This window comes from Carassius gibelio, chromosome B9, assembly GCF_023724105.1.
Source record: "Carassius gibelio isolate Cgi1373 ecotype wild population from Czech Republic chromosome B9, carGib1.2-hapl.c, whole genome shotgun sequence".
Lineage (NCBI taxonomy): Eukaryota > Metazoa > Chordata > Actinopteri > Cypriniformes > Cyprinidae > Carassius > Carassius gibelio.
The window spans coordinates 26,599,992-26,621,096 of NC_068404.1; the positions used below are offsets into that span (position 1 = coordinate 26,599,992).

A 21,105-nucleotide genomic window follows, 5' to 3' on the forward strand; every position below is an offset into this window, starting at 1 on the left:
CACAGCATTAAAAATGCACTAAAATCACCAAAACACTAAATAAAAATAAATACAACCCAAACAAATTACATTTGCATCATGCATTCACACTGTATCATGTATGCTCAGAGAATCAAAACCCATGATCATGGCATTGCTAGTGCCATGCTTTCTTTTTGAGTTAAAATAATGCATGTATTTCTATGAGATTTTATAGTCTTTTTCCACTTAACATGAAAATAAGCAGCATGTTAATTTTTTTCTCTTTCTGCCGGCTCAGATAACACATGCTCGCCCATTGCCTTCACCTGTGCCAATCAGCGCTGTGTGCCCAGAAGCTGGCACTGCGATGGACACAATGACTGTTTTGATGGCAGTGATGAGAGGGACTGTCCCACCCAGACCCCTGGCACTTGCCAGGCTGACCAGTTCAGCTGCGCCAACCATCACTGCATCCCTCGCACATGGCTCTGTGACACTGACAATGACTGCGGAGACGGATCCGATGAGAACAACTGCGGTGAGACATAGGGATATTATTATATGTAACTAAAATAAAAAATATAATTATATATATAATTCAAAATAGATTTATAATTATATATATAATTATATATAATTTATATATAATAATTATATATATATATTTTTTTTACAACAGCTTGTTTTGTAACTTGAAGTACTAAAAAAACACTAAATAAAAATAACACTAAATAAATTCAAATGAATAAATAAAAACTATATTTTTATTTAAAACTCCAAACACTATTGCATTTAAGTTAAGTTGATTAAAAAATATATTAAATCTAAATAAAAAATTAACAAAAACTATAAGAGTATATCAAAGATACTTTAAATTAAATCAGTATGATCAATGAAAATAACACCTTGTGCGCATTTGATTGAAGTGGCAATCAACACTGAGAATTAAATAAAAAACATAAAGTTTATATAAAAAAACTAGTACTGTCAAATGATTAATCACTATTAATCACATCCAAAAAAAAGTTTGTTTACATAATATATGTTTGTGTACTATATATATTTATTATGTATGTTTTTATGTATATATAAAGACACACACATACAGCATATGTATATATTTATATTCATATTATTTATATTATATATATTTCATATATGAAGATAACATATTTTTCCTACATATACACATGCATGTGTGTCTTTATATATACATAATAAATAAACAGAACATACACATATATTATGTGATCAAAAACTTTTATTCTGGATGCGATTAATCGCGATTAATTGTTTGACAGCACTAATAAAAACAATATATAAATATTAGATAGCTTTGAATCTAAATTCTGATTGGATTAGATGCATTTCGAAGGCTTCCTAAAACAGTATACATACATACATGCCTGCATTCATATATATAAAAAAGTCAGATCTCCAAAAGAACTAAAATAAAATTACTAAAATTATCCGAGCTTTGTGCTGTTCATATTGCACTGTATATTCTTGTCAAAATGTTGTGTCTGTTTTTATTTGTAACATCTGTGAATGAAACGTACCTGAGAGCAACTTTTGCTCTATGAAGTTTTCTAATGGTGTCTGTTCTTCTAGATTCGATGGGCACATGCCACCCTGACCAGTTCCAGTGTCCGGACCACCGCTGCATTGACCCCAATTACGTGTGTGATGGAGACAGAGATTGTGCAGATGGAGCGGATGAACAGGGCTGTGGTAAGAGTTCATTACGTGCAAGACCAAACTTCATTATTGCATCTCATCAACACTCCATATTGTTTATATAAAATGGTTTATTTATTAAAAATGTGTTAATACCATTTACATTCTTCATAAACCTCTATTTCAACATAAACCAGACATACCCACCAATAACTGTGCAATCATTGACGAATACATAGAATCTTTCACAATATAAACGGCGTAATAAAATCTCTAATGGAAGATTAACACAGTTGATGACTTGTTTTTCTTGATCCGACTGATTCTTGTTCTTCTGACCGTCAGTGTACAACTGCACAGCGTACGAGTTTAAGTGTGCAAACGGCCATCAGTGTGTCAATTCCTACTACCGATGTGACGGGGTCTTTGACTGTAACGATCGCTCGGATGAATCTGGCTGTCGTAAGTAGGAACAAATGAATTCTTTCAGTTCTGATAATCTTCAATAATGCATTAGTTGCATTACATTTAGAGTTTATAAATGAGTGAATCTCACAAAAACATTTCCAGGTTACTGTTCACCCTACATCTAATACTAAAGATACTAGTTTTATTATTATTGTTGTTTTTGCAATATGACTATTTTGGTCGTCTTTTTTATTTATGTTTTTATTTATTTTTTATTTGATACATTTATATATATATATATATATATATATATATATATATATATATATATAATTAAAAAAAAATTAAACAACAAATACTGCATGAATACATTATTTTATTGATTATATTTATTTATACTGCAGTACTAAGGATACAAAAAAATTTTTGCATTAAAGTTATCAAATGTAGGGAAAAATGTGCTTAAGTGTAATAAAAAAATTTCAAAAAAAGGTTTAATTTAATTATTGTAATAGTTAATTATTGAACATTATATTGAACCTTAATTCTAAACCTCGGGAAGCTTGTATTATGATGTATGTTAAATGAAGCTAACACGACCTTTGACCTTCCCAGCCACGAGGCCGCCTGGCATGTGTCACCACGAGAGTGAGTTTCAGTGCCAGTCAGACGGCAGTTGTGTTCCCTCAAACTGGGAATGTGACGGGCACCCAGACTGTGAAGACGGCTCAGACGAGCACCACGCGTGCCCCCCGCGCACGTGTCCCACCGCGCAGTTCCGCTGTGATAATGGGAACTGTGTTTTCCGTGGCTGGATATGTGATGGTGATAACGACTGTCGGGATGGCAGCGATGAGCGAGACTGTCCCACGCCGCCGTTCCGCTGTCCCAGCTGGCAGTGGCAGTGCCCTGGACACAGTGTGTGTGTGAACCTCAGCAGGGTGTGCGACAACACGCCAGACTGTCCCAACGGCGCCGATGAATCCCCTCTCTGCAGTAAGTCATGGCATATGTTTAATGAGATTTACAGCAATATTTAAGACATGTACGGTACTGTACAGCATTTTGAGGCATGATTATTATTTAAGGGTTTTGAAATAAGTTTCACAAAGGCTGCATTTATTTGATAAAAAATAGAGTAAAATTTTGAAATATTATTACAATTTAAAATAGCTGTTTTCTATTTGGATGTATTTTTAAATGTAATTTATTCCTGTGATGCAGAGCTGATTTTCAGCATCATTACTCGTTACTCATCAATAAATAATTCTAATATGCTGATTTGCTGCTCAATAAACCTTATTATCAGTGTTAAAAAAACATATTTTTGTTGTTTGTAGGATTTTTTTAATTAATAGAGCAGCATTTATTTGAAATAGAAATCTTTGGTAACATTATTATTGACTTTACAGTCACCTTTGATCAATTGCATGTTTTCTTGCTGAATAAAGAATTTTTTTAATGCTATTGGAATGAAAGTGTACAAACTTTATTATATAAGATAAAGCATACAGTATAATACATTGATTAGTTTTTTTTTAAAGATTATTCTAGCTCCCTAATAAACATCTTGGCTTTGTTCTAAATCCTAATGAGCTGCATATATTGGCAGATATATCACCCAAAAGTGAAAATTGGCTCATCATTTACTCACCCTTAAGTTGTATCAAACCGGTTTGAGTTTCTTTCTTCTGTTGAACGTAAAGAAGATATTTTGAAGAATGTGGGTATCCTGACAGTTTCTGGTCCCTATTAACTACTCTAGCAATATTTCCATACTATGGATGCCAGTACATTAGTCCATTCATCTTACAAATGCATAACTTGTCTTGAATCCAGAACATTAATTTACACTGGAATCTTTAATATTTCTGTTGATATTGCGGTCGGGCGGTTGATTCAAATACATGGAGTATTCAGTACGTCGGCTGTGTTATAAATCCCATGTGTCAAATCATGCATGTGTTTAGCTGATCTGAAAATTAACATTGCAATGATCTGTGATTTTCCTTCCATGTTGCTCTCCCTTCTCACAGATGAGCCTTTACCAGGTAGGCTAAATCCCTAATCACCCACAATCCTCTGCATGAAGCACTAATCTATCTCAGTATCTGTCTGGCTGTACTCACTAACCGTCCAATTACGTTCAGAGTGTCTAAATATGGCAAGATTGTGTGTGTTTAGCATTATAGACACTTAGAGATGTAGTGTGTGTAGTACTGTGTTTGATATATGTTACATGTGTTAGTCCATAGAAATGGCTCACAAACACAGAAATAGCTTAGATTTCAACAGTTAACATTAGGGCTGGGCAATATATTGAAGATTCACAATATATTTGCAGTTATTTTAAAAATTAAGCAATATTAGAAAAATTGCTCTTATTGAAACTTAAGCAGCAAAAACAACATTAGAATTGAAAAGTTTGATTCCTTTTCCAACAGCCGAACCAATTAATTAATTGGTTTCCTCCATCAATAATGTTCACAAAACTGACCATGTGACTTTTTATATTAAATGCTTTAATATATATATATAATTATTAATATTATTACTGCATTTATTTAATTGGCAAAAATGGATATTGAATATTGAAATGTTTGAAATATACATATATGTAGATAAATTTTACTTTATTTACATTTCTGCATATAGGTTGTTGGTGCATATTCATGAAAATAATCAAATATGTTTGTTCCTTCATTATTAATTTAGTGTTTGGAAACTTTCTTGATTTCTTTGATATTATTAACTATAATTTTAACTGTATTGTAGTTTTTGCATTAGTCTCACCGTAGCATCAATGAAATACTGTTATAGTTTTAATGACATTTTTTTTTAATCATTTTTACACTTTTAATTTTATTATTTTTAAAATAGCTATATAGAATATATTTATTTTAATTGTACTTTTGGTTATTTTAGTATATCAAGATAAACTAAATGAAATATTTCCTGGGCAACCACCTGAAATAAAATGTTTAAGTTTTTTTTCCTCCTTCCTTCTTCTCTTCTTTATTCATGTATTTATTTATTTATTTATTTTATTTTTTACATTTTTTTTAACATTTTTTAGTTAACTATAATACCACTGTTATTGTTAAAACATGTATAAATTACTGTAAACTGGTTGTTTGGCTATAAATATACAGATTTCTATACAGATTTTGCCCAGCCCTAGCACTCTTCCCGTTTAATGGTTGTGCTGAACATGTTCCCAGAATACCTTGCATCTTCATGCATGCTTTTTCTTTCCATTGTCATTGATCTAAATGTGTCTTCTTCCTCATAGATCAGGAGAGCTGCTCAGATAACAATGCGGGCTGCACTCACGGCTGCATCCAAGGCCCGTTTGGAGCCCAGTGCACGTGTCCTATAGGCTTCCAGCTGAGTAACGACTCAAAGACGTGCGAGGACATCGATGAGTGCCGTCCTCCGGGCATCTGCAGTCAGCACTGCTTCAACGAGAGAGGCTCCTTCCGCTGCCATTGTCAGGAAGGATACACTCTAGAAGCAGACGGACGCACCTGCAAGGCCTCAGGTTTGTGATCTCTGACAGTGCTAAGACAGATATTAGTGGAGTGGAGCCACAACGGGACTCCGGGAGCCAACTGGACGTTCACAGCGGGGTCTAAAGCAGCCTCTCGGATTACCACAGATAAGAGGAATAACATATATGTCAGTCACAAACTTTCTTATGGGGGTAATTAGGTGGTAATCACCAAACAAAGGGTTGTTTATGAGCTCTGCCGCTGACAAGAGTCCATTCCCTCCAGATAACCTGGTGAAAAATGCTGTCATCCGATATACCTCGTCTTCTTCCTGAATGACGCTTTTGAACGGGACTCTTTTTTATACTTCTGACATGGCCAAATAGGTCTTGCATAGTTTTATAACTGAGAGCTGATACGTGTTTGGATTCATTTCTAGTCCTGGTTATTTGATATGTTTTGAGATAACGGTGTACTTTGAGTTATAATCACATATTGCGATCCAAATATGAAGCACAAAACACTGACTGCCAGTCAAAAGTTTGACACACTTGACTTAATCATGTTTCTCATCATTGTGAGCGCTTTGAGTGTCTAGAAAAGCGCTATATAAATGTAAGGAATTATTATTATTATCATTATTGTGAAAGCCAGGGGCGTTTCTAGACCACCATAACTGTGGGGGGCAGACAGGGGCCACTTGTGCTTTTAGAGGGCACAACTTTAAAATGAATCTTAATCTACTTTATAGCCTATTATTCCTTTAGTCATTTTTCACCATGTCATGTATCGCTGCAATCTGAATGTAATCTAGAACAATTTCTAACTAAAATGAATGTTTCATCATGTTTCAATTATTTTACAAATCATTTTGTATTGTAGTGTCAGGGGCATCATTTTTGAAGAGGCACGAGTGAAGGGGGTGAGGGGCTTGTCACGTGACACACAGCAGGCTTATAGGATATAGGCTTATGTCCCTACTGGAAAAAAAAACAATAAAACCATCACAGAAAATTTGAATGGTTTCTGCAACAAAGACTTTATGATTTATTGGTTTTAACAAGCCACCTATAGAAGGCAAACTGTGATGAACACAGTCCATTACAGTTTCCGGTAAAACCAATACAAGTCCAATACAAAATTTTATCACATTTGACTAGTTTGTGAATTATATGATGTTTAACATTTTGGACAGTTCATAATTTTAATACAGTTTTGATGACTTTATTTGCAAAATAGTTAAATAAGAAATATATTTTTTTTATGTTATATATAATATATATACATATACATATATATAATATTTATATTGTATAAATATTTTAAACACTTGTAAATGTAATTTGAAGTATTTTATTATTGACAGAATTGTGTCTCATGATTGTGAAAGCCTTGATTCAAAATATGTTATATGTAAATATATATATATATATATATATATATATATATATATATATGTAATTTAATATTTGAAATATTTACACTAATTTTCAAAAGTTTGGGTTCAATGTAAATTGAATTCAATTGTATTAAGCAAGGACACATTAAACTGACCGGAAGTAACAGTGAATTTTGCAAAAAAAAAATTTACATAAATAAATAAATATAAATTAAGGCTTTATATAAACTTATTATATACAGCATATTAGAATGATTTCTGACGGATCATATGACACTGAAAACTGGAGTAATGCTGATGCTAGTGCTAGTGCTAGTGATGCTGAAAATACAGCTTTGATCACAGGAATAAATTGCATTGAAGAATATATTAAAATAAAAAGTTATTTAAAATTGTAATAATATATGACATAATTCTATTCTCTCTTTCTCAATCTGACAGGATCTCGAGAGGCCTTGCTCTTAGTGGCCAGTCGGAATCAGATTGTATCAGACGACATCCTCGCACAGCCAAACATTATTCGGTCTCTAGTGCGTGATGGACGTAATATTGTGGCAGTGGATTTTGACTCTGTTACGGATCGTATTTACTGGTCTGACACCACCCAGGACAGAATATGGAGCGCTCACAAGAATGGGACCGACCGCACCTTGGTGAGTGACATGAACACCCCTCCAGCACCCTTAAGGTCCTGTCACACTGAGTCCGAAAGTTTCATATTCGTTTATTCGTATTCGTCATCCTTTCCCATTAAAATGCTTGCTACAGATGCGAAAACGCAGAAAATAAAACCAGATCCTAATTTTTTTTTATGCCGAACGGACGGCAGCGTGTAAACGTGACTGACACAACGTGAGCTCGTATTAGTTCTTTTAACGTGCAAAAATGTCATACTACAATTTCGGACTCAGTGTGCAAAGACCCTTTAAAGTCAACATGACCAACACTTAACACTAAAATATCATTTGTCTTCCCGGGAAGATCTTTGACAGTGGAGTGACCGTTACTGAGAGTCTCGCCGTCGACTGGGTTGGCAGAAACCTATACTGGACGGACTATATTTTGGAGACCATAGAGGTGTCCAAACTGGACGGGTCTCACAGAGCGGTGCTGATTAGTGAAAACGTGACCAATCCAAGAGGTCTGGTAGTGGACCCTAGAAACAAGTAAGATCAGTGACCAAATAACATGTATTTGAAAATGACTTTGAATGACCGGAGTTTGAAAACGAAATCCATTTTTATGTATTTCAGCTCACATCTGATGTTTTGGACGGACTGGGGCAGAAACCCTCGTATTGAGAGAGCCAGCATGGATGGGAAATTAAGGACCACGATCATCAGCAGCAAACTTTATTGGCCCAATGGCTTAACTATTGACTACCCCAACAACCTGCTTTACTTTGCTGATGCTTACTTAGACTTTATCGACTACTGTGATTACGACGGAAAGAACCGAAAACAAGTGTTGGCCAGCGATTTGGTGAGATCTTTTGTGTTATGCACTCATTTATGTTTATGAATATGGTTGATATTATAGCATTGCAGACTGCAAAACGGTGCTCTTTCTCAGAGTTTCTGTCTTGTTCTCCAGTATAAACTTTCTTAAATCAAGAACATTTTTAAATAGTTTTCTTTTTCACCATTGAATCAAAAATGGATAAAGTAAATAATTGTGCAACTTTTTTCTGAATTGCATCATATAAACTCGCGATTGAGCGTTATAAAGTCAGAATTGTATTATATAAAGTCGCAATTTAGAACTTTTTATTTTTTTGAGAAAAATACAATTGTGAGTTTATAATAAATTCGCAATTTTGAGATACAAAGAGTCTTGCAATGTCTTGCAATTCTGACTTTATAACACAGTAGGAAGTTTATATCGCACAATTCTGACTTTATTTCTCAGAATTGCGAGTGTGTCTTGAAATTGAGATTTTATGATCACGAAAAAGACAGAACTGCAAGATGTAAAGTTTCAATTATCTCACAAAAATCTAATTTCAGAGAAAAAAATGTCTGAATTGTGAGATAAAAAGTCGCATAGATGCCATTTTTAGTCACAAGGCAGAGCGCAAATCATCTTTTGTTTTAAAATAGTGAATAGTGCTGTCAGGTTTTACTAGACGTGCAGTGACGAATTAGCACTGAAAATGCATGTACAAAGTCATTTTTGTGCTTGACCTTATTGAATATGCATCTCTATGAGTTTCCCTTTCAGACGCATTACCACCATTTGCACCAATATTAACCGCCCATAAATGCATGTCTTAAACAATTTTGCACTTGAAATGCATGCAATGTATTGCTAGGAGGAGGCACCACAGAGAACAGAGAGCATCCAAACATATTAATTTATTTGGAAAGAATATATCGTTTGCCAAACCATGTTATTTTTTTTTATTTGCATCAGGAAATAAAAGACTCATTTAGGAGTCACGCAATGCCTGGTTTATCAAAACCCTTCATTTTTTGGCCTCCGGTTCTTTTCAATGTACTCTAGCTGATTTATTTATTTATTGTTTATGCAAAATCTATGCTAATTTGTGCAGTTCTTGAAATATTGCATTGGTCGATAAGTAAATGAGATGTTGCTTCTGTGTTCTTTAATTTGTGTGTTGTTAGTAAATCACCCACAAGAAACTTACACAGCCATCGGCGCTGTTTTGGAATTGTGCTATCGCGCTATTTTCCCCTTTTTATTAAAACTGGCCCTAAGTGTCTTAAAAAGTTATGAATTTACTGTTTGAATAAATATTTACTGTGTGAATAAATAACACACCTATTGTTTCTCAATTAAAAGGTGCTGCAACATCCCCACGCAATTACCATTTTTGAGGATTTTGTCTATTGGACAGACAGATACGTCAACCGTGTGATCCGGGCCAACAAGTGGCACGGACAGAACCAGACCGTGATGCTGTATAATCTGCCCCAGCCCATGGGTCTGGTGGCTCTTCATCCTGCCCGACAGCCTGCAGGTACAACCCTGATTACAAACCGCAAATACAGCCAGATCAGCTAGCTGCTACCTGAGGAGAAGAGTCTTATCGTTAGGATTAAATACAGCAAATAAAAAAAGGCATTTCTGGAAGTCACTATGATGAGAAAAAAGGTTTGAAAAGAGCTGAATAATAAGAGCTTTTTGTCACATGCTTAATTGCACTGAATGTGCACTTGTTGTGTACTTGAAAAATATACTTGCAGATTGTTAATTATATAAAAAGCCACTTTTATGACTGTTTCCTAACACACTTTTAAAATATGCAATCTGTAATAATGTCAAATTAGAAGTTGCTTTAAAACACACAGTCTTTATGTTTTAATAACCTGTTGTCAAGCTTTGAAGAAGTACACTTATTTTGATGTGCTGACTAACATAATAAATCATAATTTTGTTACATGTTACATGTTAAATGTATTAAATTGCTACTTCGTCATTACAAATACACTGTATGACATACAGATTTACAATATAAATTACATTTAAGTCTATTTTGGTTAACCATAAATGCTTGTCAGTGCAATTGACTGTACACTTTAGGATTATTAAAAACAGTAGAAGTAATTTAGGTGAGTCAAAAACACTCTGAAGTTCAGTAAATAGTATTTATTGTAAATTTAAACTAGTTTTAAATTTATTTATTTATATAGTGCTTTTCACAATACATACCATTTCAAACGAACCTGTTAGGTGATGAAACCAGTTTGTGTTTATAATGATTACAGTCTAAGGATAATATTTGACAGTTTTGTACACTATGTCAGTCCAAGAATAACATATTTTACTGTAGAATAACATGCACCAGTGAATTGTACACAGAAAAGTGTATTAAAAGGAAAACGGGGGTTACACTGATTCCATGCTGACTTCAAAGTTTTGATGTGTTTTGTCCTGCAGGTTATAACCCCTGTGACCCCCGATCGAGCCCCTGCACTCACATCTGTCTCCTGTCAGCGGTCGGTCCCAGGTTCTACTCCTGTGCATGTCCGTCTGGTTGGACTCTCGCCGCTGACCAGTTCACATGCGCTAGAGGTATGAGAGACATCAGCCAAATATTTGTGGCCGATACTGATATCTAGAGCAGAGTTTCTCATGGTGAAGGGACCTTTGCCACAGAAACAGTTACACGCATCTCACCCATGACAACATACCATTTATAAAATCATTGCACTCAAATTAAAGTCAGTTGAACTTTTAAAAAACGAGTCTGGAGAACTTTTAGAATTTTTAGTTGTCTGCAATTTACATGAGATGCATAATGACACAATAGATGAAGTCTTGTTTTCTGGAAAATCTATCAAAATTTATTTTGTTAATGTAAAAAAAATAATAAATGAATAAATATATATACTGCCAATAGGGCAAATAAAAAAAATATATATTTTCCCTTTTGAGTTAAGTTTATTTGCTTTTGAAATAAGCTCAAAGATTTATTCTACAACATAAAATAAATCAGAAAGACCCTACTTGTGATTTTTTTTAATCTTTTGTGTATCGTAAATAAGAAGACAGTTGCTAAAAAGTGGCTAAATGGGACTTCAGAGGTAATTAGGGACATAAAATAGCATCACATCAAACTATTCACCTTTTACACCCTCGCAGTTTTTATAATGCTCTTGCAAACAATTCCAACTCAGACTTTCCGACTTTAAAAAAGAGACTGAAAGAGCTGTCAGTAAACTTCATGGCGATGACAATGAAGTCATGTTACCAAGATTGCTTCTGCTTGTTGTTAAAATTCATAAAAGTTTGTAAAGATTTTCTTAATAAATTAAACCTGAAAGAATCAAAAGCTAAAGAAGCCATAAATCTAATGGAAAAATCCTATTGGGTTTCTGTTGAGGGAAAGAGGTTGATGCTAACCATTGTATCTAAAAGGACTTTAATGGGCAAGATGAATTTGTGCAATGAGTTTAACAGTTTATTCCTGCTTGTGGCTGTTTTATTGAATAATACATGTGTCTATGTCTTTACCTCTGGCCTCTATCCATTTAATCTACTTCACTGTGAATGAATAAAGCAGGCTTCTGTTAAAATTGGATATAGATTTCATGGGAATGAAAACTTGTCAACAGCAACCCATTTTCGATTTACTTAGTAAGCTTCTTTGCAGAGGCAAACATTTACTATTATAAAAGGCCTTAGCTCAGCTGACGGTAACGGATGAAAGCGCGCAAGAGGCCTTTAGTCTTAAGAAGCCCGTAACATTCCCTTAGGGCAAACTCTCAACCTCGCTCAGGTTTCAGCCTTTGTTAGTGCTGTCAAGTGCATTCTTCCATAAAAGTTTAACAATTAATCCAGACAAACGCTGATTGAATGGGCTGTTTATCGCAATCAATTGTGCTGACACAGCTATGTTTGCTCTGCAAGACCTTTTTCACCAGTAGCTCATATCTGCACTAAATGCAATGCAATGAAACCTAATTCTGGGAATCTGTGCTATCCATTGTGAAAAGTCAGTGCGCTTAATTGTATTGAATGGGCAATATCTTAATAGGTGCTCTTATCAAAATATGCTAAAGTGTACTTCTTTTTCTAGACATATCTTAGTTTACTTACAGGAAGTTCACCCACAATCATTTAATTATATCACATGTCGTAATTGTTTGGTTGAAATAAGATGTGACACACTGCTAAAAAGCCCATTATTAGGATTTTTATGAATACCACGTGAATTATGACTGATGACTTTTGCAGTTGAGGATCCGTTCCTGGTGGTGGTGAGAGACAGCATCATTTATGGCATCCCGCTCAACCCGAATGATAAGAGCAATGACGCCATGGTGCCGGTCGCTGGGCTGCTGAATGGATATGACGTCGACTTTGATGATGCTGAGCAGATGATCTATTGGGTGGAACATCCGGTAAATCTTATCCTATCTCAAATGAGTTGTATCATTAAGGTTTTTTTGAATGCTATAATTATGATTTTGCCTATTAATTGAATATTATTTATCTGCACAGGGGGAGATCCATCGAGTAAAGTCAGATGGTACCAACAGAACTGAGTTTGCACCAGCAGCCATCCTGGGTTCTCCGGTCGGACTGGCTCTGGACTGGATGTCTCAGAACCTGTACTACTCCAACCCTGCTTCACAGTCTATAGAGGTTGGCAAGACTTTAGATCTCTTTCCCCCGAATCATGAATTGTTCTTGTCATGGCAGAGGGTTATTTCTATGTGCTGAAGATTTATGAAGAAATGTTTAAACACACCAGTTTCATCAATGTTAAAAACTAGTTTAGGACCAGTTAGTTCTGTGTGCTAAAGCATTGTTGTTATCAGTAACAAAAATGTAAAAAAAAATTGTAAAAAAAAAAAATATATATATTGAAAATGAGAAATAAAGTTGAAAGATAAGTTGCTCAAACTAATGCTGAAATAAAGACAAATTAAAGTAAATAGAAAAATATGAAAAAAATGACAAAAGCACAATACTAAAAGTTAAACTAAAATTCAAGTGCAAACTGAAAATATGAAAAAGGTAAATTTTATAATAATAAATATTTAGTATTTAAATAATAATTAGTGCTGTCATATAATTAATCGCAATTAATTGCATCCAAAATAAAATATATTATTACACATATATTATGTAAACAAAAACTTTTATTTTGTATGCGTGTGTATTAATCACAATTAATCACTTGACAGCACTAATAATAATATATAAATAATACTGAAAAAAACACTTATGAAAAATTATGAAAACAAAAATCATTGTTTTCAACACAAAAATACATAATGAATGTAAACACTGTGAACAGGTGAAACAAAAATACAATATGTCAAAATATTAGACGTGCATTCGGCTTCAATTATTGAATATTTACTTCACTACTTAATACTGCTACAAATTTCATTTGTATTTTTTTTTCTGCTTGTTATTAATTTCTTTGTTCTCTATTTTTATATTACTTACCTGGATCATTATTTGAAAAGATATTTACTTAAAGGTACAGGTTGTAGGACCTGCCACTACAGGGCGCACTACCAAAACAATAACAATCGCGTGGTTTGATGACGCTAAGGATGAGCGTGGAATGATGGGATTTGTTGTCTTCTACCCAACCACTAATGGCCATCAATGGCCAGACGGAAAGATAAATCATGGATTTAATGCCAGTTCAACGATTTGGGCGAGTAGATTACATACAAAGTCAATGCAAAGACCCGATCAGACTATGGATCAGGTGCGTCCTCGCGCGGGTCTAGAGACGTGATGCCCCATAATACTAATGTTGTTGATTGTTATAATAGCATACATTTTCTTTAAAGATACGAATCAAAACAACTCACCTGTCGAGTAAAACACAAGCGAGATCGGCATCTCTTTCTAGTTGAAGTTTGTCGCAAAGCTACTTCCGCATTCGTCCACGACACTGTTGTCATGTGGTTTCTACGTCAGTAAAGGCGCTAACAAAGGGTCACTAACATCATTGACAGGTGACTGCACTGCCCCGTGTCACTGATTAAAATGGGAATTTTCTCATGATTTACAAGTAGTTGAAAACATTAGAGATATTGTTAGTAATCAGCTGGACAAAATATAACACTAGCCTAGTGGTTTTTGGATATTTTACTGCAAATATCTTACAAATTGTACATTTAATTAAAAATGTTTAAATGTAATTTGTTATGCAGTTGCATTTAAATGGTTAACAATAATTGAGCAATGCCACTGGTACTGTTATTGTGACAAACACAATATGATTTGTTTCAGGTTCTCAAGCTAAAAGGAGAGATTCAGTACAGAAAGACTCTCATCACTAACAACGGCTCACCTACTGGTGCAGGAGCTCCTGCTGGCATCGCGGTGGATCCGGCACGTGGGTAAGTCCAGATAAGCAGAAGTCTGGTCTGGAATTAACCCTGATCCCCAGATTCAACATGCTCCAGCTGATTTAATGTCACCTGCCAGGACTGAACTGCCTGAGCTCACTAAACAACAGTCAACTTAAAGCACACATACAGTAATCATGATCAGTCCTTAGATTATATACTTAATATAAGAATGGAATTGCTGTATTTGTATTCAAACAAAGAGACGAAAGAGTAGTGTTTCCCGTGGGTTTGCATACATGATGCTGTTCTGTTTCATGATGTTCTGTCTTTGTTTTAGAAAGATGTACTGGACTGATCAGGGAACAGAGAGCGGGATCCCGGCTAAGGTGGCATCGGCAGATATGGACGGCTCCAACGCAGCCATCCTCTTCACCCACAATCTGGAACATGTGGAGTTCATAACCATAGACATCAGAGAGAACAAGCTCTACTGGGCTGTTACAGGCACTGGCGTGGTATGACAGTCAGAAACACTCATGTTGAAAAAGATATCCGATGTTCACAAAAGCTGAGTATATCTGGCCAAAAATACAGTAAAAACAGCAATATTGTGAAATATTAATACAATTTAAAATAGCAGGGTGCTATTTAAATGTATTCCAAGATGAACTTTCTCCATTCTTCAATGTCACATGATCATTCAGAAATCATTCTAATATGCAGATTTGGAATTTTATAAATATAAGAATTCTTTTGTAACATTATAAATGCTTTTACCCACTTTTGGTTAAATTGATGTGTCCCTGCTGAGTAATATTTCCTATAATAGTGCATTTCTGCATATACATTTATTTATTTATTTTTGCATCCACCTTAGAACCCATGTTGGTCGCTATTTCATTTGACACCCGTTACATACTGTATCTCAACCAAATGAAAACTTATTTAACAGGGTAACACAACTGTTTCTTCCATGTTTCAGATCGAGCGCGGTGATCCCGATGGATCAAACCGCATCACGATGGTGAATGGACTGTCCCATCCGTGGGGTGTGGCCGTATACGACTCCTTCCTGTACTTCACAGATCGAGACTTTGAGGTGATTGAACGCGTCGACAAAGCCACAGGACTCAACCGGGTCGTAATGCGGGATAACGTGGCCGGTCTCAGAGTACTCAAAGTGCACCACAGAGACTGTGAGTATAATAAATACATGTAGCAAAATGGCTCTGATAATCTCCACACTGTGATGCACTTCTTAAAAATAGCTCCTCCCACACAAAGTGCACAGAATATGCATAACTGATTTCAGTGGAGTTTGGTGCTCTAGTAAGCAAAGCAAGTGATGACAAGTTAAAAATATACAATACCCTGTTAAAAAAAAACAGGTTATGCTGGTTAGGTATGTTTTGAAGCATGGTAGCTTGTTTAAGATGGTCATGTGCTGATCCTGAACTGGTCCTAAGTAACTCCTGCTCAGGACCAGCTTATAACCAGCTTAAACCCACTCATGACCAACTAAAGACCAACTTAAACAAGCTCAAACCAGCTACCATGCTTCAAAACCTGCTGTACCTAAACAATATTTGCTTGTTTTTTTCAGCAGGGATATGATAACAAACAACAGTTTAAAAAAAAATATTAAAATAAGCTGCTATTGAATTCAAAAAGATAATAAAAAATAAGAAATATATAAAAAATAGACATAAGATAGACGTCATCTTGCTAATGTCTAATAAACAAACAACTACACGTCAGACACAAATGTTGGGTAAAAGAGTCCAATTTAATTAATTTTCAATTAAATTTAAAGTAGTTTATTGGCTTGATTTTTTGCATACAATATTGTCAAATCATACAGAAAACAAGCAATAACAAACCAAAAAAAATAATATATGACAATAACGAACAACAGTTAATTTTTTTTATTATTAAAATAAGCTGCAAATGAATGAAATTATAAATCATTTTTATTTGATTTAAAATCAAAATCAAAATTAAAAAGCAACATATATTTGTATATATACATATATATGTGACCCTGGACCACAAAAGAAGAAAAATAGATAATTTTGCCCCATAAAATGTATTGTTAGCTTCGGCTTCTGCTACAAATATACCTGTGCGGTTTTGTGGTCCAGGTTCACATATATAACAATATACAGCTTTTATACAGACATTTAGAAATTTAAAGTGCTTTTTGCATGATTTTTTTTGGATAAGAATTCTAATAAGCATAAAACAACACATGATGCAAATGTTGGGTAAAATAATCACACTTTTTATTTGCATTTAACTCAATTCTGAAGAAAAAGTACTGTAACATGTAAATTAATGTTCTTCATTTATATCGATCAAGGTAGCTAAATTGCTGCCTGTGAAGGCATCTCTCAGTGCCATTTTTTGTGCCATTGATTCATTCTGCGGCTGACATAGGGTGGTCTTTTTCTGGAAGTCATCGTAACCTTGATGGCCGTGTAGCAATTACCAGAGAGCGATGAATGACTTTCAATAGGATATCAGTTTACCAATTAGTTCCCCTCTGCCTCAGGGGGACACTCAGCTTTATGTGGAGAAGAATCAGTGTCCCTTTGTTCGGTGTTCAGTGCACATGTTCATTCTCCAGGGTTGTGAACGCCGTCTATTGTATGAGTGCTTCCAGTAAGATCTGGAAGTGCTAGCAAAGCAGAGTCCCAATATATCAGTACTGCTCCACACTGATATGCACCAGGAATGTGTATACATTACCAGAATAGATAGATATGAGTCAGTATCCTGTACTCTTAAATATCCGTCTCTCGTTCTCATTATCTGCTGTTTGTCTTTCTGCCTGTCTCCCCATAGCCTCGGCAGGCTCGTCTAACGGCTGCAGTAATAACATGGGGACGTGTCAGCAGTTGTGTCTGCCTCGTCCCGGTGGCCTGTTCAGCTGCGCCTGTGCGACGGGGTTCAAGCTCAGTGCTGATAACAGAACCTGCTCTCCATACCAGTCCTACGTGGTGATCTCGATGCTCACTGCCATCAAGGGCTTCAGTCTGGAGGGAGCGGATCACTCCGAGTCTATGGTGCCTGTGGCAGGCAGAGGTGGGTTCAGTAGCACTGGGTGGTACAGAGAAAAACACTTTTATATTAAACATTATAATATATTTAATTAAGAAAACATATGAATTATTATACATTTGTGTATAAAATATTTAAAATGTCATTTTTAATTTTATATTTATTTATTTAAATTGACATTTATTTATTTATATCTATATTATTTCCCAATTTATATTTTATATTATTTTATTCTCTTTACATGATATTTATTTTGTAATAAAGTGAATAAAAATTCTTTATCACATTTTAATAATTTTTTACAAATATGTTTGTTTTAAATGCTATGTAGATGCGATAAAGATACAAAATGTTAGAATAATTGATAAATTAAAATACAGCAATAAAATCAATCGTAAAAAAATATAAATTAATATCGCCTATACGTAAACACAAGGTTGAATGATACTTAAACTATTTTAACATGACCACGGGGTCAATAAATATAATTTTTCTATTGTATTTATTCTTTTGGATTATAAATAATACAAAGTTTCATAAAGTGTTATATTTTTACATTTGTATTATTTTGTTAAAAAAAAGTTATATGTTATATGTTATATGTTAAATGTTATATATATATATATATATATATATATATATATATATATATATATATATATATATATATATATATATATATATATATATATATATATATATATATATAATATACATACACACACACACACACACACACACACACACACATCATTTAATAATAGATTATACAGTATACACATATAAGTTCATTGAAGTGGACTGTTTGAACTTACTCATTTACCAACTATAATGTCATTTTTGCTACTAATATTTTAGTAAGAGACACTATTAAACCAAATAAAAAAACACAGTTATTCACAATGTTGGTTTATTGTACATTGCCAGCATAATTTTGCAATGACCCTGTACTACAAAACTAGTCATAAGGATCAGTTTTTTGGACAATAGGACAATATTTGTCCGAGGTACAACTATTTGAAAATCTGGTATCTAAGAGTGCAAAAAAATCTAAATATTGAGAAAATCACCTTTGAAGTCGTCCAAATTCAAATTACTAATCAAAAATTAAGTTTTGGTATATTTATGGTAGGAAATTTACAAAAATATCTTCATGGAACATGATCTTTACTTAATATCCTAATGATTTTTGGCATAAAAGAAAAATCTATAATTTTGACCCTTATATATACCTGTGCGACTTATGACTGGTTTTGTGCTCCAGGGTCACATTTATGAATAATGTGTGTGATTATACACGCATAATACAATTTAAAAACTTTGTGTGTGTGTGTGTGTGTTTCTGTGTGTGTCCTGTAGGCCGCAATGCTCTTCATGTGGACGTGCACATGTCTTCTGGATTCATTTACTGGTGTGACTTCAGCAGCACCGTGGCGTCTCAGAATGGAATCCGCAGGATCAAACCGGACGGATCTGGATTCCGCAGCATTGTCACCTCTGGCATCGGACGTAATGGCATACGGGGCATCGCTGTGGACTGGGCCGCAGGTGAGGGCTTGTGTGAAATCAGCTTTGGTAACTTGTTTGACTCTGGTAATAATAAGTACAGTTGTGACATTCTGAATGAAACTAATTTGACACTTTACGAAGGATGAAGTGCTTCTAAAGGAATTGGAAGACTAATGCCAAGTACTTCAGATACACTGGACCAGTGTTAATTTCGTTGACTAAATATTTTCGTCATTATTTTCGTCACGAATATATTTTTGCGGACGAAAACGAAACGAAAACTAAAATAGAAGGCACTGATGGAGACTAAAACTATGACTAAATTGATTGACATTATCGTTAACGAATAAAGGACGAGACGAAAATAGACTGTGACGAAAATCAAATCAGCAGAATGAGCAAAAGAACCGGCAAAACGGAACAGGCGAGACTGCATGAGATAAGAGAACCAATCCGAGCCTGACTTATTGAGACATGAAGCGAAGGTTTTCAGTTTTTAAATGAGCTCTCGGGAAGACAGCATTCGAAGAGGTGATGTCTAAAAGAGCGACAAAATGTCCACAGCTCACTTCACGTTTGACGACGAACAAAACAAAACGAAGTGTAAAGCACGCTGAGCGCTCATTCGTGGCAAGAACACAACCAATTTGAAAAGACATTTACACACGAGCCACCCGGACATTTTCTCAAACGTGATTTCACAACGATGTTCTTTTGTTTATTGAGCTAAGCAAAATTGGAAGACTGCAGTGCGTAGATGTTGTAGCATTAAATATTACGAACTGAAAAGTACTGTAAAATAGCCCCTTCTTCAAGTTAGCTGAGAGCACAATACTAATACGTAATATTATGATACATACATTTGATTAATACTAATGTTTAGTATATTTTATAATGTTCTACTTGTTGACAATATCACAAATATTTCTATATTAGTCATGTGAAACATGAATGTTCACATTCTATCATTATACATACTTTAAAACATACAATATTGCTAGACAAATTAATACCTTATAAAATCTTGTTACTTTTTTTATCCACCTAGCTGCCAACTTATTAAATATTTACTTTAAATGTATCCACTTATTGTTCAGCTCAGCTGTAAGCTTTAAGGTCCTGGACCTAACGTTATTTTTCTTTTATTGATGGTCAATTGGCAGCTAGTTATTGTTTACATTATCATGACAGTGTTTGTTGCTGCATAGAAGCTTTTGAATCGAAATAAAGACACAGTTGTGTTGAAATAAAGTTGAATTTGTGTTTTATATATTTTGGTTAAGTTTGTTTCCTATACCAGCTGTAAAAAATTGTCTAGTAAATCTGTTATTGATTTTAGTCTTATTTTAGTCGACTTAAATACCAAGCAATTTTAGTCGACTAAAATAAGACTAAAATTAAAACAAATCAGATGACTAAAACTTGACTAAAACTAAAAAGAATTATAGTCAAAAGACTAAGACTAAAACTAAATTAAAATTTTGTGTCAAAATTAACACTGCACTGGACTCATGAAGTGTTAAGTGAGGAATGCTCTAGAGCAGCTTTAGAGCTCAGAATGGTGATCACTTTACCGTAGGGACATTTACATTAACTCACATCAGTATAAGCACAAACAGGTGGCATTGATTAAAGATTAACATATGACAAAAAAGAGGTTCTGATGGTTTAGGCCTCAGTGACCCATGGCTTGTTAAACATTCACTTTTGACCTGAATATGTGAATAAGCAATCCAAAGTTGTAATTGGCATTGACCTAATCTAACATTACAGGTGTTTTATTCTCAATATATATACACTACCATTCAAAAGT

The 21,105-nt window shown here is 34.4% G+C and overlaps 1 protein-coding gene across 2 annotated transcripts in view; it reads left to right on the top strand.

Annotated features, from left to right (window-relative positions):
- Positions 1-21,105, top strand: part of lrp2a (low density lipoprotein receptor-related protein 2a) — a 94,390-nt gene that overhangs the window by 34,168 nt on the left and 39,117 nt on the right. Inside the window, exons 22-39 of one of the 2 annotated variants that reach the window (XM_052565536.1) lie at positions 260-499; positions 1,573-1,692; positions 1,984-2,100; positions 2,662-3,042; positions 4,083-4,097; positions 5,339-5,587; positions 7,378-7,589; positions 7,918-8,102; positions 8,190-8,418; positions 9,739-9,916; positions 10,837-10,971; positions 12,637-12,803; positions 12,904-13,047; positions 14,662-14,771; positions 15,061-15,238; positions 15,706-15,919; positions 17,568-17,807; positions 19,143-19,331. In XM_052565536.1, the coding sequence (XP_052421496.1) occupies positions 260-499; positions 1,573-1,692; positions 1,984-2,100; positions 2,662-3,042; positions 4,083-4,097; positions 5,339-5,587; positions 7,378-7,589; positions 7,918-8,102; positions 8,190-8,418; positions 9,739-9,916; positions 10,837-10,971; positions 12,637-12,803; positions 12,904-13,047; positions 14,662-14,771; positions 15,061-15,238; positions 15,706-15,919; positions 17,568-17,807; positions 19,143-19,331 (3,303 nt within the window). The remainder of the gene's footprint in view (positions 1-259; positions 500-1,572; positions 1,693-1,983; positions 2,101-2,661; positions 3,043-4,082; positions 4,098-5,338; positions 5,588-7,377; positions 7,590-7,917; positions 8,103-8,189; positions 8,419-9,738; positions 9,917-10,836; positions 10,972-12,636; positions 12,804-12,903; positions 13,048-14,661; positions 14,772-15,060; positions 15,239-15,705; positions 15,920-17,567; positions 17,808-19,142; positions 19,332-21,105) is intronic. The other variant, XM_052565537.1, reaches the window with a different exon arrangement.